The 25,700-nt window shown below is 45.6% G+C and overlaps 1 protein-coding gene across 1 annotated transcript in view; it reads right to left on the bottom strand.

Moving 5' to 3' along the window:
• The window catches only part of PPIP5K2 (diphosphoinositol pentakisphosphate kinase 2), a 2,362,281-nt gene that overhangs the window by 495,025 nt on the left and 1,841,556 nt on the right, over positions 1–25,700 (bottom strand). Inside the window, exon 27 of the mRNA XM_069625464.1 lies at positions 21,467–21,530. Within this exon, the coding sequence (XP_069481565.1) occupies positions 21,467–21,530 (64 nt within the window). The remainder of the gene's footprint in view (positions 1–21,466; positions 21,531–25,700) is intronic.

Below are 25,700 nucleotides of genomic sequence, written 5' to 3'. Positions count from 1 at the left end.
CAAGTTAACCTGCCCCCTACAGGTGCATTGTGCGGAAAGGCCTCAGAGTGGTTTGGGGGCGGCTGATGCAGATGCCGAGGGTAAAGATGCACCTGCTGCTGCTGCTGCGGCCTTAGTACTTTTGACCCGTCCACCTCGGGTGGATCTCCTTTGGCCTCTTTGAGCCGGCAGTCCTCTGCCTTTCCCGAATGCGGAATAATAGCGAAAGGACTTTCCTCTCCCAGAGGTTCCTGAGGGGCAAAAAGTAGTTTAGCGGATAGCAGCTCCTAAAGATTTTGCTGCTGCCTTAGAAGTCTGTAACTTTTGCAGACTGTCTTCAGCCTTTTTTCCGAATAGTGAAGAGCAGTCAAAGGGCATATTCAAAAGTCTGGCCTGCACATCTGGAGCAAAGCCAGACTTTCGCAACCACGCATGCCTGCGGATTATTGTACTTGCCGCCATGGCCCTGCTGATACTGTCAGCGGAATCGATGCCCGTTTGAAGTGATTCGCACATGGCATCTTTGCCATCTTTAATAATGTTAAGGAAGGCTTCCTTTTCCTCTCCTTCGGGTATACAGTCAGCCGCTGATGAAGCACACTCCCATAGTGTGTGACTGAACCTGGCGAGCGTACAGGTGGCGTTGATGGACTTCAACGCCAAACTACAAGCAGAGAAGACTTTCTTCGCCATAGAATCGTACCTCTTGTCATCTCTATCCTGTGGGACAGTAGGGTAAGCGGTCCTATTGCTAGATGAAGTTGCCACTTGAACCACCAGGCTCTCTGGAGTCGGGTGTTTTGATAAGTATTCAGGGTCAGCAGCCGCTACCCTATACTTGGCTGACAATCTTTTATTGATCGCAGGGATAACTTCAGGAGTTTCCCAATTAGATGTAATTTTCCTTTGTAAGGCTACATGGAAGGGGACCACAGTGTCCTCCTGTGGACCTTTGTCTAATATGTCTGTTAGGTCATCCTGTTGAAAAACAGGGGAAGGCGCAGACCAACCCATACATTCTTGCCATAAGGGTTCTATAGGGTGTTTCGGCATGTTACCTTGGGTCTGGCTTAACAAATTCCACTTCTGGGGAAGTGTCCAGCCCACTTGCCTCATGTAGTGACTCTTGTAGGTCCTTCAGCCTTCTTTCCTCAGAGGTGAAATCCTCTGAAATAGGCAGTGTGGTCCTCTGTAACCCAAATGCTTCCTGGTCAGAATCTTCCCCCTCTTCATAAATTGAAGATAGTCCAGGGTACTCTGACCTCTGAAATGGTGTAAAACACATCTCTAAGGCAGAAGGAGTCAAACTCGATTATTGGGCGAGAAAACGTCGATGTCATTGACGCCGATGTGACATGCTTCGAAGGCGCCGAGAACGGCGTTGAAAAAACTGGAAGGGGTCTCGAAGAACTCGAGAGGATCGGGATCCTACTCGAGGACATCGACGACGGTCTCGGCATCGTGCCGGAGGCCCTTGGAATCACCGTTGGCTGTGGAGTAGCCTTGGTCTTCTCTTTCATCGGCGTCGATGTCGGCGTCGACGATGGCGTCGAGTCGATCAACCGATGCGTCGAGGAACCCTTCGACAACGGCATCGATGGCACCGATCCATGCGTCGAAGGAATCTTCGACGACGGCGTCGAAGATGGTGCCTTCTTACCCAATGGCTCGTGGCGCTCTCGGGTGGAATGTTTTGCCGGGTGCTACGACTCGCAGCGTTTTGATTTTTTGGGTTTTTCACCCGGGGTATCACCCTCAGCTGTCTTCGAGGGGGTCAAGGCCGCGTTCTCGAAGACGCTTAACATTTTCTTTCTGAATTCCTCCCACTCAGCTTGAGAGCTGTGTTTTGTGGGACAGGAGACCCTTTCTGGGGACACCGAAGACAACGAGGAAGGGGATCTTCGACGTCTCTTCTTTGAGTGTCTTGATCTCGAAGAATGGTGGGAGCTACTTCGAGATCTAGAATGGGAATGTTTTCGACGGCGAGGAGACGAATGCCTCGACTCAGCCGAAGAAACCTTCGAGGAGGTTTTGATTGACTTACCTCTCTCGAGCTTCCCCTTGCGCTCCTTCAAGGCTTTCGCCATCATGGACATGCAGTCCTCACACTCCGAACATTGGTGCTCGGATCCCAAGCACCACAAGCAGATCCTGTGTGGATCCGTTATCGACATTATTTTACCGCAGTCTCGACATTTCTTGAAGCCGTATCACGCGTCGTCGGTTCCGATGAAGATGCCATCGAGAACGAGTAGGTATTATTCGAGTAGATATAGAGTTATCCTGACTGAACTGAGCAACGACGTTCCGAGGCCCCACGAAGCGCGGAAAAACGGAACTGAGCAACGGACGCAGCAGGTGGCTATTTATGGGCATGGTGATGTCGGCGCCGATACGGTGGCCATCGAGGGACATTGACTCAGCGGACGTCGACGCGCAGCGCCCTCTACAGAAAATATTTCCGAGGCCAGCAAGCTGGAAACGTATTATCAAAGATAAGGAATACGTCAGAGGACACAATCCCTTCGAAATCTGCTTACTGCTGGACTACCGCGACTGCTGTATTCCAACCGAATCGAACTGCCGCACAGCACTGAAAAAGCCTGGTTCACTGTTGTGAAAGCGCCAGAACACTGCAAAGGTATTATTAGCCGATAACTGGCTCTGTGGTCCATTTTGGGCCCCAGAGACTAGCTAGGTCACAGTAACCCCTTTTGCAAAACAAGAACATATCCCTTTTGAACATTGTGGTTTTTATTGCTGTTTCTCAACCCGTCTCATTACCCAGAGTGCTGCATCTCAATATTTTGCATATTTTGTATTATTTCTACAGGGGTAGGTTTTGTAGTGTATTCTTTTTAGTTATTACTGCATATGGTCTGTTTATAGAACCTCAATTGGGCATTCCTTTATTTTGGACTGTTATACTTTGCGGTTTGGGTTGATAATGAATCATATTCACACCCTTCTTGAGAGTATAGCCTTCTCTCGGCCCACATTACCAACAAAGGACGAAGGAGGTATATCTCTCAACTGTGCCTGCTTCACCTTTATGATTTAGTTCACTTTTGGTTTGTAGAAGTGTTAGGGCTCACTAGGCGCTAAGTCAATTAGTCACAAAGTGGAAAAAGAGGGGTGGTGGGACAGAGTACAAGAGTTCCTTGTTTTCCTTGATTTTTTTTATGACACCTACCCTCTCTCACATCCTTTTCTGGGGTCAGCCCTTCCATGTCACCCTCCAAAGACTCTGGCATCGAGCGGGACAGGGACTTCGATAGAGACGGCATAGCGCCAACTTCGCTGCACATTCCCTCAAGCCTTCAGATTAATGAAACGACACGTGCTGCACAACTTCAATCCATGGTCCAATCCCAGACAGCATGCACAGAAATTGTGTGGGTTACTGATGGACATCTTGGAGCTGCAACCCTGGCAATGCCTTAATCCCGACAGCTTGGGCTGGCATGGCGATGCTAAGAAATTATCCAAGCATGTATCACGAATGCAGCATGCTGTGCGCACAGAAGAAGGAATTGATATAAGGGAGCGTGGTGGAACTATATATACATATATGAACGCCAAAGTCATGTCCAGAGTCAAGGAGCATGAGAGCTGAGGAAGGTGCCATGAAACCGCACTGCGTTCCCTTTCAAAATGTTCAGAGAACGCCTGCGTTGGAGTATATCTATCCAAATGAGCAATCTGTGGAAGGATGCAATCCATTGAAACGGGGGTGCGAAATCGTCTGCTGCCAGCTAATTTGATTATAATTGACTCACACCTGATTTCTATGCTCCCAACAAATACCGAAATGCGCAATCCCTTATTTCATAGGGCTATTACATTTTTGATAAATGCCTCTTCCACAGCAAAGAATAAAGAACATATTTAACTATGTTCCGTATTTAATGTTTTTTAACTGAAACATGGTTTACCAAATATTGTGCAATACTTTTCAAACATTCACAAAAATGTGGGGAATCGGAACCCTACTCTCCCGACTGGGGTTTCAAGCCACATGCAACTACAAAGCATCTAATGGGAGTAGTACTAACTTAGTGGGTTGTGCTCATTACATCTCCATTCGGACTGCTCAAAGACTGCAAAAAATATCAATCTTCTTGATCTCTCATATATCAATGTTAAAAATATGCATTACAAAACCTTTTTGGAACTAGAACTTTAATTTGCGACAAGGGTTAGTCCGTGAGAAAAACACATCGTAAACAGTAACCGTTTCACAAATTATGTAACAATAATATTTATATACAATTAATACAGATCAGAAACTTCCTCCGCTCTGCCTAATGTCAGGATTCCACCACAGAGGAAGCATGCACAGCTACTGTGTCAACTAACTTGGCAATAACATTCCTGAAAGTCCCAAAGTCCAGGCCTAAGGGAGACACTGCCAAATTGCCAATCTCAAGTGTCTGTAAAGGTGTCAAGCCCACTGGGATCAGCAAGACCTTCAACAGCATCCAATAGGGGAGATTAAATTGTTCATCAAGGTTTAATTCCTCGGGTATGGAAAAATCCCTTAGACAGTCAGGTGAATGAAAACCAAAAGGAATATGTATATTTACCCTCAGTTCTCTGACAATCGACTGAAAGCACGTCACAGAGGTTAGGCGATCTGTAGAGGGATCCCGGCTTGACAACGGGTGAAGCCAAAGGAGGGTTGACGCCGACTTTCAAGGCACCGAACTCTGGACTGAGTCCATAGGCGCACAATGAAGAGTTATGGACTTGTCTGCACCATCCTTAGGTGGCGAAACAGGCTCTAAAGTCAGAACCAGAAATGGAGAGCAGAAAAGGTAAGGAAGGCTTTCCACTGACCTCAGTGAGTGGTGGTGTGGTCCCCTCATCTGTACCCTACCTCCAAGACCTGAATCAGCGGCACAGATTCCTGGTGAATTAACAGTGCACGTGTTTAGAAAGATTTTCACTATGATACAGATGGGGCTTCTTTTTCTTCTTCTAACGCACTCCCTCCTCAGTACTAAAGAAAAATTCCAAAGCCAATACCTCCAAGCAGTAGACAAAAATGGTGTCACTCGCTCCAGCACCACCTAAGGATGTATAAATGGACACATACTGCATTAATTTGTGTCATGGTCCATAGACAACAAACATCACAGGTCTGGGTTGGAAACTTGCATGTGTTTGCCACATTCCTTGCAGGACTTAAAGCATCACGTGGCTGGTGTGACGAACTGAGTGAATTCGTCCCTTCTCCTCAATGTGGAGCCTGCCCCCCTTTGAGGGTAGTGGGACCTCAATGGGAGAGACTTCCCGTTATGGGACAAGGACTCATGTTCCTTTCAGGAACTCCCTCAGCCATTTCCCATAGTGGCATTTATAGATATGAAGAAGACTACAGAAGCCAGGGACTTGGCAGAAGGCAAACACTAAAATATACATCTCCATATAACTGAGATACGTAGACTAAAGACGGGACACACGCAGAGAAGAGGTGAAGTCCAGAGAGAGAGAGAGAGCGCAGAGCATAAGAAGGGGAAGCCCACTGACGGCTTGACACTTTTGAGAGGGGGAACAGAGGAGAGCCACGGAGCCAGCAACTTTTAGAAGTGGCCTGAACGTGAGAATGAAATGCTGGAGACCCAGCATTTACACTCATTGAGAAGCCGAGGAGACAGGAATTCAAATCCCGGTGGTGGAAACAGCAAGACATCTGCTTGCTTGCAGCCATACCTGGTCCCAGGGAGAGAGAGGACCGAGGGTGGGATGCCGGCAGATTTGAGAAGACTGAAAAGCAGAGCAAACAAACAGAACCTAAGCCAGTACAGGCCCCGGTGTCGTTCCCATGCAGAATCAATGGTAATGGAGAGATTGGGAGAACCCGGGTGCTGTCAGGGAATTGTTATGAAACTGGAGACATTGATGAGACATTGGGCCTCATTAGGACTCTGGCGGAATGGATTTAACGGCGCCGATAAAGGTGCCGGAGCCATTAAACCCATCCTGCCCTATTACGAGGTCCCTTTGCGGGACCAGACGTCCTTTGCGGGTCCCACGAGGGGACAGGGAGCTAACAGCGGGCCTGTTATTAACGGGCCCATTGTTAGCTCCCTCCCCATTCCCATTGAGTCCTATGGGGCTCAAATGGGAATGGGGATTTATTTTTACCAGGTCCATGGAATGGGCAATTACCGTGTCCGCCAAGGTCGGCATGACCCGGTAATTGCCCATTCCATGGACCCGGTAAAATTTAATTACCGGCGGCAGCCGTGCCCTTAGTAAGGGCACGGCTACCGCCAGGGTCCTTATGAGGCCCACTGAATTTAAAGTCAATAAAGTGGAACTGTATTAATGTCAGAAAGAGAATCCCAAATAAACCTGAAAGAGAGATCTCTACCACCGGGTCACAAATACTCTGGGAAGAGTAGCAAACAGCCCTTATGTCAAAAAGTGAAGAGTGGAGAATATCAGAGAGAAAATTCTATGAATGTGTAGAAAAGCCAAGTGAACCACTTAAGGGAAAAGATACTCAAAGTAAACCGCCTGAGGAGAGGGCGAACCCTAAGACCCAAGAAGGCATTTCACAGCTAAGAAGGTATATGTTACCAAACTCAAAAGGGTATAGAACCTGAATCAGAGAAGAATAAAGAGACCAAAAAGGGAATATTGGAAAACTATCCCTAAAGAGCAAGAAAGACCCAAAGACATTGTGAAAGAGTGGCAAGAACTGATACAGGAAGTGGCAAGAGACCATTTAAGAATAGCCTACTAAAAAGGAATTGTGAAGAAAAGAGACATTGCCATAATACAATCAGGAGAAGGGAGACATTTGCCTGGTCTTATTTAAGTTGGTTAGAATAGTGCTGGGGTCAGTTAGAACTGGTTTGTGCACAGCAGACTGATTCATTTGAGAACTTGTGATGATTGACACCTTCGTTATTTAAATAGGCAGGGAACACCCACATAGCAATAGGGAAAGATAGGCATTACTCTTTTTGTTTAATAACCAGGAAAAATGTCCTCACAGCGCCTTCTGACCTGCCACAATGGTGACATGGAGTAGTAAGGTTCAAAAGTGAAGTAAAAGGGTGCCTGCGGCTCCATCTAAGCACACACAGGATGTCCCTTCCGGCATAAGAGGTACCAATGACTGGATGAAGGAGTTTGCTGCAGAGCTGCACAGCAACACCTAATATAATAAAAAAGCACAAGAAGCCTTATATTTCCATTTAAAGTCTTACAGGTGTGAGAAACCAGGAGGTGTCTCGCTTACCAGTCCTCAGGGATCTGTTATCCAGGTGGCCGGGGCACAGCCATCGCTATTAGATCCAGACCCGGGGGTGGACCAGTGCGGGAGGATCACCTGGATGGGACACTTTATAGTGAAATGCAGTATCCCCCGCCCCCTTTAACACCTTTACTCCCTCTTTCCTGATTAAGTGCATGAGTTTTGTAACCACCCCCCATTCCCTGCACAAACACATATACATCCCCTTTACACACTGAGGAAAGACGGACTCAAACATGTCCCAGTGCCATGGTCAGACAGAGTCAGGCAACTGCCTGGAACAACTCCCATCTGAATTCCCTTTGCCTTCCCCACCTGGATAAAAGGCAGAGCATAGGAACACACCGAGCAAGGCAAAGAACTGGACAGAGCACATCAAGGAGCAGCCTATTTCAGACCGCAGCTTAATCGAGGAAGCCAGACGGAAAGTCACAGAACGAAACCAACGAGGGTGATGCCCTTGGGCCGTTTGACAAGTAATCACGGGGCTGTTGAAGAATCAGCACGTTTGAGGGGGAGAGGTGAGGCCAGAGAACCCTATAATGCGTGTCCGAGATACCAGGGGCCCTCCTGCCTGGCTAGTCAAGGGAGAAGTGCAACCGCTGTGGTATCTCCCTTGACTCTATGATCAAAAGCCGTGAGCCGAACCTTGCATACAGCCGGTGAGTTGAAGGCAACTTTGTGAAATCGGGCTGCGTATGAACAAAGCTTATGGGGAGCAACCAAGTGTCCTGTGAAGTCAAATCGAAAAGGGGTTTGATGAAAGACACAAATGAAAAGGAAAGTCCATAATTGTTTGCAGAAACTTTGAGAAGTGAACGCACAATACCAATTAACAGAGTGGTCAGGAACCCGTGTGTGTGCCCAATCGAAAGGTCTCTGTCTGAATGTATCCGGCTAACAGAATTTATGAAATGTGAATATGATTTATGGGAAAGAGAATCAAAGTGGTCCTGCGAGGGTTTAAGTCAAATCGTTTGCACAATCGAAAGTCTTCGGTTTGCAGTGAACTGTGAAAATGTAACAGGAGTCTGAGCGTAACGGAGGGGGACTCGAAGTGAAAGCTGCAAGTGGTGTGCCATACAGAGGCCAGAGTCAAACGGAGACAGGCCTATGGTAAATTGTAAAGTGACAAGGGATTCTGAGCCCAGTTGAGGGGGACTCAAAGTGGAAATAAAATATTTGTTGTTGTTTGAAACGTAAACTCCTGAGGAAAGGAACTTTGAACAATCTTTGTTGAACTTTTGTCTTGCAAGGGAGAAGCCTCAGTTGATGGAGCAAGAGACATTTGGTTGCGGAGAGCTGATACATTAACTGGAACCGTGCCCTTGTGCTTAGCCGAGCTGAAGTGTGTTCCAAGCCCAAGTATGCCGCCTTATCCCATGGTAAAAACGTGGGAAAGAGGAACAAACTATCCAGTCATCCCGACATATTGTTTCACGGCACACTTTGTTATCTACATTATTTCCCACACTGTTTATTGTTTAGAAGTAGGGATTGGCAATAGTTTGTTTGTAGTATAGGCCCTTTTATTTTGACGAGGACACTACTAGGACTGCGCTATCTTCATTTTGATGGTTGTAGCATGCTCCCATCCTTAGAGCTAGGTTTAGACAGGAGTTTTGCCAACCCTACTGAAGTTCAATAAACACCCTTGATCTGTGATCACTTGTGTCTGTATTACTGGTTGGTACCATGCCTTCCTTACACAGGGGACCCTTAGTCAAAAACAATACTCGCTCATTAATGCAAGGGCTACACAAAAAATATCCTATTTTGTAAACCAGAAACAATCTCTCTTCTTGTTCTTAACAATACATAGAAAAAAACAGTGTGACCCATGTAGCCACCATTTCTCCTCCTTTCGAATGAATCCTTAAAAACAGAAAGGCTGACCCAGCCTGACATAACCTCTCTGACCTTCTGTTTTTCATCCTCATGCTGAATTAGGGGGTAGCTGCTGTAGGAGACACAATGCAATGTCTCTGACAGTGCAAACCCTGCTATTTGACAGGCCTCTTGGTGCTAGGTCCTGTAGGAAAGAGGGAAGGGTTGAAGGTAGCATGAGGAGAGGCAAGATGTAAATCATACTCTGTTAATACATTCAGAGTGGAAGTACCAGCTCTCTATGTGCTAGTGATTTTCAAAGTGAGCCGAGTTAGGACATATGGGGTCTCTATTGAAAGAGGGAGCCCGGGAGGTGTTGATCAGTTTGATACGGATTTCTCCTCAGCAAGTACTGATGAACCGGGGGAGTGGAGGTGGATTGTAGTGTGGTGGCATTGCTGAATGCAGTGCAGTGCTTGCTAGGAGCTGTTTAGATGAAGGATGAGCGGGTTAGTAACTATGATGTAGGTTATGTATGTCTACTGCACCAGCACAGTGATGACTAATGCACAGTAACAGGAGTAGGTAACAATGGTCATATGACTACTCCTTTAGTACAGACATGATACCTGCACTGAACCAGTATTTGGACAGGATTGTTAGTTGGGCTCTACTACACTAGTTTAGTGGTCATCACTATACTGCAGCATGAGACGGGCAGAATAGTCCACAGGATCACCTTCACTAGTAGAGTGGTGATCGCTGCATTGTAGCATGTGTTGGCCCGGCATGCGCAAGAAGATTCTTTTTACAGCCTGGTTACTATGTAATGACCTGATTTATTTTAAAAAATCCTTTATATTGATAGATTATATGTTTCACTTCTAGAAATACCCTGATTCTAACTTGTGAATTTCTGTAAATAGAAGAACAAATAACTTACTATCAGGAAAGCTCTTTTTGATGGATGTTCCTTCCACGGATTTCACATCTCAAATATATTTCTACTGCTTTAGCAGATCTTGGAAACCTTTGAAAGCAGAGGGCACAGTGCAATATAGGCTTTGAGGTCCCTCCCCAATCTTCATCATTGAAGCATCATTTGGCATCTGTATAAGTAGTTTGCACCGCATCCCATGACCTCAGTCCAATTGTTTTTTTCCAATCTTCCGTCGCCCTGGGAAACTGTTCTACAAAGCATAATTTTGAAAGAGAGCGAGATGAAGATTGCAATTCTGTGGGGCAGAATGGGAGGGCAAAGAGGAATACGTAGAAGGAACATCCATCAGAAAGAACTTTACGAAGTTAAGTAATTTGTTCTTCTAATCGATTGTGTCCTCCCATGGATTCCTCATCTTAGATGGACTTCCATAGCAGTACCAATTTTGCAGGAGGAAGGAGGAGCGAACAAAATCAAATCAAAACATGTTGTAAGACTGCTCTAACAATGCGGGAGTCTGGGCCTGACAGTGTCCAGAGATTAGTGCTTTGAGAAAGCGTGGAGCAAAGACCATGCTGCTGCCTGACCAATGTGTTATGCTGCTACTCCCCTTTGGAGTGCGGACATGGCAGTTTCTCCTCTAGTGGAATGTGTTCTGAATCCTTCAGGGATATTGTTTCCTGCAACGGTGTAACATTCTGAGGTGCACAAGACAATTTACCTTGGTATTGTTTGTTTTTTGACTTGTTTCCAGAACTGTGGGCCGGTGTGACTGACAAAGAGCTGGCCTTCTGATCTGAAATTAATTGTTCTTGCTATGTAAACACTTAAGGCTCTTTTAGGATCCAATCTGTGCAGTCTCTCTTCCTCTTTGAAAGGATTATGGGGAGGGTAGAAGGCTGGTAAGCATATTTCTTAGTAAGGTGAAACCTATATACGAGGGACAAGTTTATTCATTTCTCTTCATTCAGATTTAAGATTTTCTCATTATACAATGTCTACTCTTCATCTTGATTGGGACAAGTTTCTGGGTTCCAGTATTTATTTTCCTGTCCTTCATTCACTCTTAAAAATATATCTCGAATGGGACGAGTATGAGTGCCCTAGGAATAATCCTCACTCGCTTCACTTATTCTTGATACTTTATCTCGACTGGGATGAGCATTCCAGTAATGGACTTTGGTCCCCCTCCCGGGTCTCCCTCTTTCCCCATAATCTGGATTGTTCAGGGATAATGTCACTGGGGTCCCTAACAGGCGGGGACCCTCTCCTTCGCTTGTCAGGTTGGCTTGTCACATACGGTTTCTCTGTTCTTTCTTCGGTCAGTTCTCTACACGATACATCAATGCAAGTGGTATTGCATATGTTCACAGACCTCCTGTCCACCAAGACTTGATTGCGGTCATGCCACTACTTATCTCTTGCTCAGACTCAGAAAGGTTTGTGTCCACCTCGATTTCTCGTGTCTTCTCTCCTTTCTAAAGAAGCGTGTCAGAAGCTGCCCTTAGGCTTCTCTCTAACATCGGACGCTGTGCGTCCAAGTTTCTTTCAGCGTACCTCTGCCAGCTGATTCAAAACTCACGGGTTCTCTCTACACCGAGGTCTCCGCTGCTAAGTTTTATGAAGCTGCCTTGGTATTTCCCCCGGGTAATGTCAAGGTCCTTCTTCTCTGTCTGATCCATATTCTGTATTTTTCCTGTGGTTTTCTTCATCTCAGTACCATATACGTTTCCCTTCACAGGTATCAGAGTGTTTGGAAGACAATAACAGATTCTGGTTTGTTCTTCATATCCTTGTCCACTGGACGTTTCTGAAGGTGGATTAGTGATATGTTGCTTAAGGAGTTCCTCATAGGAATGGGAGTCCTTGTCCCCATAGGGGGAGTCTCTTCCGGTGAGGTCCTGCTTGCCCCTACCCCTAGGCACCCCTTGCGTAACAGGCTCACCTCCCTTTGCTCACCGGGAAAGGCTCCCCCCTGGGGAAAAGTGACAGAATCCTGCGGTTCGTCACAGCAAACAATTCACTCAAACTGCATACAGATGTTATTGCTACTAAGAAAACAGTTTTCCATGTGAAAAGCCTGAGCATGCAAGAACGTAGAGGCTTGAAGGGTGCTTCCCATCTAGAAAGAATGGGGGGTATGTGAAAGTATTTTTCAGTCCTTTTAGAAATTGAATCATAATTCCCATTGTGAAGTATGAGGCTTGTTTGAGCATGAGCTTGAAAACGGGCAGCCCAGACAAGTATCCGTTGCCTGTAGCCACTTGGAACCCCTTCTAGGCAAGGTGCAAAAGGCAAGACAGTACCACAGATGTATCGCACAGTCAACATTTCGTCCATTAGCAGCGGTATAGGGCATTTGTTACTGGCCTTCTGGCCAAGAGCAAGAGCTCATTGTCTATATCTTAACCCCTCAGTAGCCAGGTGTGAAGGTTGAGGGTTTCGATGCATGGGTGGAGGACTAGGTCTTCCTCTTGCGAGAGTAATTTGTCTCTCCGAGATAGACAATATAGAGAGAGTATGGCTATGTCTAGAAGGTGTGGGTACCACGTCTTCCTGTCCCAATTTAGAGCAATCAGGAGCATGGTTGTCCCAAACCTCTTTAACCTCATGAGAATTGAGGGAGGACAGGGGCTGGCTGGAACGCATGTAGAAGTGGAAAGCTTCAGTCCACCACAATCATGCCCCCCCCCCGTGATCCTCTTGGGGGAAATTACTTGGAGCAGGACACCTTACACTTCCTGTTGGAACTGGATGCAAAACAGATCCACTTGCAGGGTCTCCCAGAGGGTCAAAATCTTCAAAAGAACTTCCCGACACTAGTCCCACTCATGGGAGACTAAACCCTGCCTGCTCAGGGCATACACTGTAGTGTTCTTCATCCATGCTAGGTAAAGTGCTGACAAGGAGATACTGTTTTGTAACATACAAAACCGCAGCTACATTGCTTTCCTTAACAGGGGGAGTGACCCTACACCGCCTGTCTTGCTGATGTAGTGCATGGCCATGATGATCAGGACAATCTTCCCCTGTAACTTAGGCTAAAAGGCCCTCAGATCTAACAAGAATATGTGCAGTTTAATATCAGCTGGGGACCACAACCCACTCACCGTCAGCTTGTTCAGGTGTGCACCTCAACCCTTCAAGGAGGCATGCATACCCACAGTTGCATTCAACCAAAGCTGCCAAAATGGTTTTCCTGTCATTAAGTTCTGTTTGCAGGTTCATCATAGGCGGTCTTGCGCGGCCATGTTCAGGGCCTGAATTAGGTCTCTCATGTTGACTGAGAAATGGGACCACTGAAATCTGAGGGCCCCACTTGAGTGATGTCATTCTTACTCAAGCACCACAAAAATGCAGGACTCCATGAGACCCAGCAACAATTGGCAGTCCAGAACCAGCAAAGCGGGGGTGTTTTGAAATGTGGTGACCATCTGCTGAATGTACAAAGCGCTGATCTCGGGAGGGAAAGCATTCCCCGAGAAGTAATACAGGACTGCTCCTAAGAACTGGAGCGTTTGTGAGGGTGTCGCTTGGCACTTCTTGAAATTGAGGGAGAAGCCAAGCTTGGGTAATAAGTGGCAGGTGCAGCTGATATGGTCCTTATATCAGCCAATCATCCAGTTAAGGGAACATGCGACTCACCCTTTCACCTTAGGCTAGCTGTCACCACTGACACCAACTTGGTGAAGACACTTAGGAAGAGACGATTCCAAAAGGCAGAATATGAAACCTGTAATGAGAACTGCTGATGATAAACCTAAGGTAATTCCTGTGATTTGGATGCATGGGCACATGAAAGTAATCCTCCTGGATGTCAACTGGCACTAGCCAATCCTAGAGCAGTAGGGCATGGAGGGCCTGCAAAAGAGTTGCCATCTTGAATTTGTCCTTCCTGAGGAACTTGTTAAAGCACATCAGGCCCAACGTGGGTTGCAGTCCCCTGTCCTCCTTTGGAAACAAGAAGTAAAGGGAATACCATCTCTGGTTCACCATTTCTATGGTGCTTCTCTCCAGCAGTAGGATATCTCCTGGGATTTGTTGGTGGGGGGCAATGTGGAGTACGTTGGAAGAAAGGAAGCCAGTATACTTGGATTATGACACCCGGGCGGCTGAAGCAATGATCCACCATTCTCTAGAACGTTGAGCCAGGCACCCCCCACTGGAGTAGGGTGTGAGATTTTTTCAAAGCAGTTTTTGTGCTGCTGCAGCACCTGAAGCAACAGATCAGGGTGTAGTGTGACAAGTAAGACTCAGCAAGTAGACAATAGGTCATGGTTCAACAGTTGTATTTTGTTGACATTAATAACACCCCATCTCTAAAGTGTATTTCGGCCCCATCTAAAAAAGAAAGAATAACCGGTGCTCTTCAATAAGTTTCATGAAGCTAACACAGCCCTCTGTCCCAAAAACCTAATCTAACCTAAGTACTGACCCTACCATTAGTACAAAGGACTAACCAAATGTGTACAGAACAGGACTCTAAAGGATATCTTCCTTGGTAGATGAAATGGTGGTTGGCTTATGACTCCCACCCAAATGTCTCTTTGTAAGTTTCCAGGACCTGTGACTGACAGAACAGTTCAGAGCCCTAACACACTTTGCCAATTATATACAGATGTCTCAACTCTCGAGTATAGTGTGTTTAAGCCGACAAAGGAGTCGCCTGTCTCTCTGCCCCCACCTCCCCATCACATGTATTCTACCCCTTCCTAGCTGGGTTAGCTTGGCTTTCATCCTACTGATGGTCTTCTGGTTTCACACCCCACCGTGGGGTATTCAGTCTCTTACCCCTGCTTTGTGCCGTTTTGCTTTCTGCCTGCCAAGGGTCTTCCCGTTTCCTGTCCCACCGTGGGAATTTTTATCTATTACCCACTCTTAGGTTCTGTGGCGTTCACCCAGTTAAGGGTCTCTTAGTTCCTCATCCAACTGTGGGGTGTTGCCACTTCTCTCCGCCGCCCTCCCTATTCCCAGAAACAGCTGCATACCTTCTGTGTCATCGAAGGCGTTCGGCTGGGGAGGCAGTCTCTTCAGTGGCCTCCAGCGTTCCCCATGTCGGTTCGGTGCATAAGCCTCATTGTCGGCCGTAGGCTTGCCGGTGCAGTGGACTGTGGGCACCCGGTTAACCGCTACTGGTGCAGGTGAGGTTCTCCTTTTCACTCGGTCAAGTCGAAATAACTCCATACCGGTCTTGCGTGAGCAACATTCTGCTGGCTCCCTGGTTCCTCTGAAACAGACACCAGCTGCATCGAGCTCTGTCTCTGCCCTCCAGGAAGAGCCTCCCTCTTGCTGCTCTCTCTCTGGGACTTCCTCTTCCTTCTTCTCCTTTGGTGTTGCTCCAGTGGTGTCTTTACCTACAAAGGTGAATAGGGTTTGCTCGATCCATTGATTCTGTGTTTCTCATGACGGGTGTCTGATAAGAGGGCCAGAAACCACACCAGCCATACCCATTGCACTTGCGCAATCTGAATGATACCTGGCCTAGTAGGATCATTGTTCTATCTTCCCTTTGTTCCCCCTCCCTTGCCTCGTCGCGCCTCGAAACACCTGTGTATAGGCGCGTTATAAATGCCATATCATATAGTGTCATAAGTATAATTCTATGTGTCTATCCCCATATTACAGGGCCTGCGGTAGCAGCCCTGTAGTTATGGTTAAGTTGCACAACCCATAGGAAGAGCACTTTTTGGGCGCCTTGTAACTTCTCCCCCCTGAGACAAATCCTTACCAAACTTTGCATAAGTATATGGCCCCCTCAGATTGATTCTGTGAAGTTTAGTGAGGTTTCGTCAAGGGGGGCAAAGCTATAGGGGGGGTCCCATAGACGCAATGGAAAAAAATGTTGCTCACGTCTATAGCCCAAACCGCTGGATGGATTTTCACCAAATTTGCAGCAGGAGCAGCGGCTTGGTCACGAAAGTGTGCTTTTGTAAATTTGGTGTAAATCCGGCCAGTAGTAGGTACAAAAAAAGTGTGATATTTGGGTTCAGTCAGCGGACCCACTTCCCTGCTTGGTCCCCGGACGGGCATCCGATTGTCCTAGAGGGTGAAGTGATGTCTGCGGATATGGCTGAAACAAGCCAGAAAACAGGTGTTTTTCATCTCCAAACAGTCTGGATGTTTGGGTACAGTCCTGCGATGTTTGCGAACACTTCAGATGTTTGGGGACATCTATGCCTATTTCTGCATTACAGAGTTGGTGAAAAGCAGTTTTTGGAAGGCTTATAACTTTGGCATCACTCAATGAAGCTGCATGACATTCTGGGAATGTATTAGTGTAGAGCTGTTTTGTCAAGAGCAGACAAAAATAGAGGGGCGGTCCCAAAATATTGTAAAGACTTATAAAAGTGGTGCCATTTGAAAAATCTGCACAAAAGCTTGGAAAACTATTTCAAATCTAGATATAAATGTTTTTGGAAAGTTTGGTGGAATTTTGTTGAGAGGGGGTAAAATTAGAGGACGTGTCCCAAAATATTGTAAAGGTTTATAAATGTGGTACCATTTGACGAATCTACACAGAAGTTTGCAAGCAGATGTTAGGTCTAGATATAACAGTTTTTGTTATGTTTGGTGGGATTATGTCAAGAGGGGGCTAAATTACAGGGGGGGGTCTCAACATTTTTAGATGGCTTATAACTTTGTTGCCGTTTGACAAATGTGGACAAATGTTTTCAGAAAGATTATAGACCCAACCTTGAATGTTTGTGTAAAGTCTGAATGGATTTTGTCAAGTGGGGGCTAAGTGATATGACTATTGTATGTACATACATTTTGAAACTTTTAAAAAAATAAAACATGGGCAGATTTCCAGCAAACTCGTCTAAATAGCATTGGCAAGAACCTTAAAGCATGGTTCTGCAAATGTGCCTGTGTTTTATTTTTTGACAAGTGTCATAATGTAGGTACAAAAAATAGTGATATACCTTTGGTGACTGAGGTATAGCCTGTGGCCATGGGCAGTGGCCAGATTGTCTGGGTCATGGCATAAGGTCATGACCCGGACAATCTGGCTACTGGCCATGACCACGAGGCACGAAAAATGGAGTTAATGCGGCCATATCTACCTGGGACTGGCTATGTGGAAAAGTTATTCAAAAGTGGGATAGGCTTGAAATGGGAAACAAATGTGCTTGTGGTAATATGGTCATAGGGTTCTCTCTTTGCCTTCTGCAGGCTGTCATGGAAAGGGAAGAGGGGCTCGTTATGGAGTATCGCCTTCACTTTCCATGGTGGCCATCTTGGAAAAGGATTTTCCTTCCTACAGCGGGACATCACAGGCGTCCCGGTGTAGAAAGGACATTTTTATTTAACCCCCCCGGGTTCCCGCTTTGGGAAACTGGGGTGCTAATGGCCTTCAACCACCATTACAGGGGCTGGAACGGGGGATAATGGTCTGGAGCTCTCGTTATCGCCCTCCTTTCGTTTTGGCCGATAACTTGGGCTGCCGGGCCATTATCCCCTGTTCCGGTGCCTGGAACGAGGGATGAATGCCACATTATTCCCATTAGTATAACACACACATATTGCTAATGGAAATGTTGCAAAATCTTTTTGAGTCTATGTACTTTACTGAGAAATGTAAAGTAGATGGAGCCTTTAAGATTATTTTTTTTAGTTCTAATTTTTAACTGTGAAAGGTGGTTCCTAAAGGAACCTTTCTTTTGTTGTTTTTTTATGTATTTTTCTTTTAAAGAGAGGATAGAACGTAAGGTGGGGAGGGAAATGGGGGAAGAGGCACTAAGCACTAATATAGAGGGGCAGGTGGACAGGGGTAGAAGTTGCGCGTGTGTTACTTCTAAGATAGGGGGCAGTGTTTCTCATGTTCCTTGATTACAGCTTCAAAAGCACTTCAAAGTTGCTTCCCCATGCAGAGTGGTGTGTTGCACTATATACAGAAGACTGTTGTCTTCGAAAGATATGGATCAACAGCCACTTTTATTGCTTGCAAGGTAACTGGTGGGATTTTGTGTTCCACAGAAGTAGGTTGTATGGTTACAGTATTGGTTGAGGAAGATGAGGTGGAGGAAGACAGCCTACTACTTGCTAAGAAAGGAACAACCTTTCTGAGAGCATTGCAGTGGTTAGACTTGGTTGGTGGCGCATGGAGGTGGTCCTGTATGAGTACTGTCCAGGTAGTCCACGCACTCAGTGCATTACACTTTGGTAGCTTTAGCCTTTGGTGCATTCCCAACAGTGTGGTAAATAACTGCCACACCCATGATCCTCTCTGGGTGCTAGTGGTAGGCATGTCCTCCACCTCATCTTCTTGGTCCTCTTCATTGTCTTTGGAAGTACTGTGCTTTAATTGTTGTTTAGGTCCTCCAGCTGATGGAGGTGGTGGCTCTTGGGGAGGAGGGATGGCAAAAGCTGTAGCCATTTTTAAGATGAATAGCAGTTTTGCTAATATTCTTCCAAGTATGTGCTTTATACTAGATCGTTAATGGATAATGAGTAAGAATGGTGTAGGAGCTGTGCAAGGGTACATTTTTAGCTTGAAAGTTCCTAGATCAGTAGAAAATGCAGTTCTGAACTGTCCTTTAAGCACGGACCCGATCGTGAAGTGCCACGCATTCGCGGACACATCATGCCGGGTCCGAAAGGTCCGAAATGACGTCAGATGTTTGCGGATATTGACAGATGCAAAAACAGTGTAAAAAGTTGCAAAAAGTGTATAGTAAGTGTTACAAATTATGCTAGATGGTAGGAAATAGCATGCACTGGTAAAAACCCATGAAATTCACAGAATAATCTTTGTTAAAGGGACGTTATGGTTACAAGTAAAACCGAAAAACCTCAGAAATTCGCCAGTTATGGTAAACTAAGCAACCATAACTCGCGCCACCACCGTGCACCGCTAAGACTAACACCTTGACATCAAAGATGACATCACAAATGTCACTGATGACATCACATATCTGGGCCACTTGTTTTTGTTCACTGACATATGTAGGTCATGTGGCCCTTTCACAACGTTTTTTCAGTGAATAGCCAACAAACACATGGGACTTTTCACCCGAGAGAGTATGAATTAAATCCTTTTCTGGGGTTGCTTGTTCACCAGGGGGTGTCATCCCCAGCGGAATCCCACTTGCCCTGCCTCCTATAGTCCATCTCTCCAACTCTGAGTGGTAGATTGAGATGGCTGTTGACAATCAGTCTTGGCTGAATATCCGGGGCAAACATGGACTTTCTTAGCCATGAAACCCTCTGTGGGACAGAGCTACTGCACATGCTCTGCCAAAACAACATGCAATATCGAAGCCTGATTGCAGCGCATGCCACATTGCTTTCTTCCCATCTGTTAGAATGTCTTTAAAATCATCCCTCATTTCATCTTCTGGGATGGGATATGCTATACCACCTCTGATACTACTGCGCACAACGTGTGGGCATAATTAATCAGGGCAAATGTGGTGTTAATGGCCTTCAAAGAGGAAAAGATTTTCTTTTTTTGAAAGGTTGTCATGTTTTGTCACCCTGTTCGGAGGCGCTAGTTTTTGTCCCTGATGTAGCCGCTTGCACCACCAGGCTCTCAGGGTTGAGGTGTTTAGATGAGAAATCAGGGTGTAGATTCCGGTCTGTACTTCTTTACCAAGCCTTATGAATTGCTAGCACTGATCAGGGTTTTTCTATAGCTCTAGAAGTGGGTCCTTAAATTCTGTATGGAAAGGAAGAACTGGCACCTTTGGAAGATCATTTCCCAACATGTCTGTAAGGCCATATTCTGTGTCAACTCTTGCAAGGGGGCCACCTTATCCTAAGGCCTCTGACACCAAGAATAACCTTCATGTAAGAGGCATTAGGAAGCGCACAAGGATCATGTTGGCTGAAAACAGCCTTTCCGACAGGTGTCGGATCCACTTGCATCTTTCAGCTCTGTGGTTAACTCTACCATCATGTCTTCCTCAGACAAACTCCTCTGCATTGTTTGTGGACCTGAAAGGCTTGAAGTCGAAGGGTATCTGATCCTCTGTCGTCAATAATGCTCCAAAAAAAGGTCTTTCCTATACTGAATAGTGTATCTCGATGTCAAGAATGAGCCAACTGTGAATGGGCCTCTCGGGGGAGACACATAAGACTTTTGGAGGTCAAATTCATGCCTGGGCTCTTAAGCGCACTGGATGAATTTCAGATACCTGGTTGGCTTTGTCAGATGCAGTGGGTTCCACTTTCTCAAACACTTCCATCATTTTTGGATGACATTTCTCATACTTTTCTGCTAAGGCAGATTTGGAAGGGAAGCTTACGTGTCTGTCAGGTGAGGAGCCTGTCAATGAGTGCAAGTGCCTTTTCTTCTTTTTTGAGGCGGATGAAGAGCGAGATCTTTTTCTATGGGCCTTGGCTCTCTTTGTAGGTCTATCCAGGGGCATTTTAGTCACCTTGAAGACTATCATTTTGAAGGGGTGGTGCAGGCTGACTTGTAAGTTGAGCGCCCAAGAGCTAACTTTGACAATCTTTCCCTTCAATACCTTTGTTGTCATGAATTGGCATGAACCACTATCGGCTATTTCAAGATCGGAACAGAGACACCAGAGATAAACTTTGTTGGGATCTGTTATCGACATTTTGGCATGTCAATCCTCACATCTTTTAAAGCTGGATGGCTTTGGTGTCGGCATTCTTACAAGGAAGTCATTTTTTATCAAATAAGTCAGAAAAACTATTCTGAGGTGTGAAGCAAGAAGAGTTCCTGAGAAGCGGGTTGAGCATGCAGATAAAAGGAACTGATGTCATGGGGCAAGGTGCAAGCTACTTAAACTGACGTCGATATCATGTCCAGCCTCGACAATAAAGAGCACAGAGAGACCTAAACGTCAATACTTCACGGTGGCACCTGCTGTCGAAAAGTGTCTGAGATCTGCTAAAGTAGGAGGAATAAACCTAAGAGGAGGAATCCGTGGGAAGGCACCTTGTAGACTGCACCCTCACCTAAAAGGGGCATATATTGTCTAACAGGGCTTTCTTAGAAACATACAATTTGCTGAGACAATGGCCAAGAATTAGCTTGGGTTTGTGAGATTTTGTGGTTGAAAATAAAACAGCCCAATAAAAGTACAAGCTGGGATTCCTGTATACCATTTCACTAACATTATCATGTATTGGGGACATAGGTCTTTTATAGTTAAAGAAGTGTTTTGTGCTTGATTTTGTAAACATGCTAAATATAGTAAACCATGGTTAGCCATTCATTACGTTGCCTAAAATCAATGGCGGGCAAGCCAAAAAGACTTTGCTAGCAAAGTGTCATTGCGCCACCATGCTACATTCCATAATCAGCATATTGCATGTTATGTTAGCGAGGCATACATATTAATAAACTTGTGATCCATGTGTTATGGGACAAACAAGATTAAAACTAAGATTACTGCAGGTATTATTCTGACAAATGATTTTCAAACCAACCATGCACATCAAGGTTAGAACTCATCACTTTTGTGAGGTACACTTACCTAGACCACTGAGTTTTTGGTCCAAATGCCTTGAAGGTCGCAAATGACTATTTTCTGACAGGACCTGCATACCAAAAACAAAAGAAATAAGGGAGAGCATAACAAAGAAATCATGAATAAGAGGACAAGTTGGCAAAGCCGCCTGCTCCAGACAGACAAAGTTAATTAGCTGCATGATAAATGTTAGTGGAAAGGCATGGATAAAATGGAATAAAACAAAATCATGCTGATTCCCCTTTTGAAATGTGTCCATGTCACAGATGAAGACCTTGCAATAAAGTGATGCAAAGCAAGCGTAAGGAATGAAAAGGAAACATGAAACAGGACAAAGATGATATTTGGCCAAATCCACACTTCTTAACGTCACCTGTTTTTTTTTGGGGGGGGAGCGGTAGACAGAAAGACTGAAACAGTCAATGACACAACACAGTCACAGATTCATGCACAGGCCCTGAGTGAGCAATCTGAAGGCAGTTTCCAGTTTATATTTATGCCCGAGCGCCAGCACCCTTTGAATAGCCAGTCTCCACAGAAATGATATTACTAGAGTAATTAGGAGGAAGGGAAATGGGCAATAAACCATCTCCCAATGTCTGACAGAGGCTTGGCATAATCGTATTTTAATTTAAGGTGAAGTAGATGAATGGATTTAGAAACATGAATGCTTGGCGGTACTTTTATTGCATAACGTTTCCATCACCTAAAATGATTGTAAACGCCATTCAGCAAATTGAAGTTATTAGCAGCAAATGTATGAGAGTTAAAACATTTAAACTGAAAGAGATAATGAAAAGCAACTTTTATCCTCCTATGAGCTTTAGCAGTTTGTTTGAAAATGGAAAAGATTAGATTGATACCATCAACATTCTCTTTCAGGTTTGAAAGGACCTTACAATTTAAATTAATTTAAAAAAAATGACAAGTAGGATGATCTTGGCTGTGTCTGGCTATATTCCACACAAGCTGTGAACCTTGATGTATGCATGTGATGCTAACCACAACTAACTGACACATCAACCAAAAAGAATTAGACTTGCAATGTAAAAGCCATGGACTTGTGGAAGGGCATAGTAAGATACAAGAGAAAAAGAGGACAGAAGAAGTACTACCAGGTGCATGGTTGTTGTCCACCATATTTGTTGACAAAGTGTTATCTTCTAAACATAGATCTAACAGACCAAAATGCCCAGAGGGCCATTGCCATAAGAAGGGTAGTATAAAACATTGCTCACCCTAACAACTGTGCTCAAAGCCAAGTAATGCCTCAGATGTGGGGATCTTAAGTTCAGCAGGACCTTTTCCTGAACAAGACAAAGCGTGAAATAGTATAAAAAGATAGGAGCACATTGTTGAATGTAAAAAGCTTTGCCAAGAGATCCAAGACACCAGTTGCTTTGGATGGCTGGGGGGGGGGGGTCCTTCTGCATGGCACACAATTTGTTTGCAGAATTTCACAAGAGCAAAGTGGACTGCTAATAAAATGTGGAAACCAAACATACCTCAGTAACTTAAAACAACTCAAACTTAAAAACGCATACAGCTAGATATATTTAAGGCCCTGGATGACCCATCCCCACCCCCCAATTGACATTCAGTAATTACTGTCTAACACAGCTGACCTTTGTGGAATAAACAAAAAATACTATTAACAATAAGTGCCACATTCACAAAAGAAGTGGAGCAGGGGTTAACTATTTAAAAGGCACAGATATTAGTAGAATTAAGATTTCAAGTAATATGAGTAAATTTAACAAGAGGAGAATAGGAATCAGACAGGGCGAGCAGAGCTGGGTCATTACTGAAGGGAGCTCTTCTACAGCACCCTGGCACACAAAAGTCCTATATATTTCATTTAAGCAAATCACAGCAACTCCTAGAATGCAATTGATGTAGAAGTTAAAACTCAGGACGAGGGCATGTGTCTGATTATCCAAGTGAACAGACAGCCCCAATATCATTCAAAGTGTAGCCAAGGGACAGATATGCCGCGGCTAGCTACAAGACACTGCTGATTTGAGTTTGGCTTTCGAGGAATCGAACTAGGGGGCACAACATCTGGAAATGCTACAGCTGGGCGACTATCAGAAGCAGGCAGGGGATGGGTGATGGGGAAAGAGGCCATTGTCCCAGGAACAGGACTGAGTTGAACACAGACTATCCAATAGAACATGAAGAAAAATCCTTTGGAATAGGAGGTTAGGGGGGGTCATAGGTCATTCTTTTGTTTACAAACCTCATATAACTCTTTTAACCAAAGTGCTTAACAAATTACAAACTACGGTACAATAAAAGGCAGTAACAGAAGCATGAACCACAGTCCTACAGAACAATGACGACAACTCCTGGAAAAGTTAGGAGGCAGAATGTAAAAGGTAGCGTTTTAAACGGAGAGAGAACAGGAGCGAATCTGGAGAGGCAGAGAATTGCAGAGGGAGGGAGCAAGAAGTTGGTAACAACAGAACTGGGGTGAGGCACAAGAAGTGCGTAGAGCAGAAAGGCAAACTTGGAGCCAGAACACAACTCTTTAAGCGGGTGATTCAAAGAGATCGAGTAACACAACTACGGGGGAGCCAGGGCATGAATACACTTAACTAAACACAAGAATTGAAACTCAAAATGTTGTTTAATTGGGAGCCAATGAAGCCGAGCCAGCTAGGGAGAAATGCTGGTGGACCATGGAAGGCAAAACAGAATACGAACAGCGGAGTAAAGAATAGAGCGTAGTGGAAAAAGAGAATAGCTAGGCAAGCCGACATATAGGGAGCAGCAATAGTTAATAGTTTAGAAGCAACAACAATAGTTTGGAGTTTAGAAGCAACAACAATAGTTTGGAGAAGAGTTTTAGTAGAAGAAAAAGAGACTTCTTCTGAAATGTTTTTGTGCGTGCCACGTAAATCCTCAAGGCACGAGCAACATCCAACAAAGCCCTCTCCCCTGGCGATGATGGATTTGGGAAGAAGATGGGCAGCAACAAAGGCTTGTTGAGGTTGAGCTCCAACAGCACCTTTGGCATAAATGTGGGTTGTGTGTGCAGTACCACCTTTGAAGCGTGGAAGGATAAGTACGGCTGCTTTCACTCCAGGGCCTGGATCTCCCCGACCCGCCTGGCTGAGGGGATCGCCACGAGGAAAACCGTCTTCCACCATAGAAACTTGAGCTGGACCTGATGCACCGACTCAAAAGGAGCCCCCATGAGCTTAGTCAAAACGACATTGAGCTCCCAAACCGCGGCAGGAGCCTTCACTGGCGGAAAAGTCCTGAAGAGTCCTTTGAGGAACTCATTGACGAGTCTCTGTGACCACAGAGAAGGCGTACCCAGCACACTCGTGCAACGGGATATGACGGCCGGTTGCACCTTGATAGAGGAATGAGCCAGTCGAGCCTTGGCCAAGGAAAGCAGGTATGGTAAGAGCTGTGAGGCCGTGACACATAGTGGGGTAATCTTCTGAGTCCGGCACCACCCAGAGAAAGGCTTCCACTTTTGGCCCTAGCACATCAACGTTTAAGGGCTCTGGCCTTGGCCAGGATGTCCTTACACTCTGCAAATAAAGCATAATGTCCAAATTCTAGGGCTGCAGGAGCCAGCCCCTGAGGTTCAGCGACGATGGGTTGTGGTGCAGAATCGCTCCTCCATCTCTGGACAGACAGTCCGGAAGTAGTGGCAGCTTGATGGACTGAATCTCCAACATACATAGCTGGTCTGGATACCAGATTTGTCACAGCCACGCCGGAGCGATAAGAATCCTCCTGCAGTGACACTGTCCGAGTGTGTTGATCACTCGAAGCAGGAGGGGGAATGGAGGAAAAGCGTATAGGAAGAGTCCCTCCCACACAAATGAGAATGTATCCCCCATGCTCCTCGGCTGTGGGTACCTGCTAGTAAACTTCTGACACTTGGAATTCATCACTGTTGTGAAAAGGACGATCGAAGTTGACCCCATTCGTGGAATAGAAGATCCATCTGGTCCTGGTAAAGCTCCCACTCGTGGCAAGAGCGTAGCTCCCTGCTGTATGAGTCTGCAATGGTGTTCTTGGTGCCCGCAAGGTGAAATGGGGCGAGAAACATGGGGTGACGAATGGCCCAGTGCCATAGATGCTGGGCCTCCCAGGAGAGAGCTGGAGAGTTCGCCCGCCCTGCTTCCAGATGTAGAACATGGTGGTGGTGTTGTCTGTGAAGATCCTCACCACCTTGCTCCTCATCGACTTGAGGGCCCAGAAGAAGGCCAGAAGCTCC

Source organism: Ambystoma mexicanum, chromosome 6p, assembly GCF_040938575.1.
Source record: "Ambystoma mexicanum isolate Mex_15411 chromosome 6p, UKY_AmexF1_1, whole genome shotgun sequence".
Lineage (NCBI taxonomy): Eukaryota > Metazoa > Chordata > Amphibia > Caudata > Ambystomatidae > Ambystoma > Ambystoma mexicanum.
Note: the sequence above shows the minus strand (reverse complement) of the source record. Positions and strands in the feature narration are given on the sequence as shown.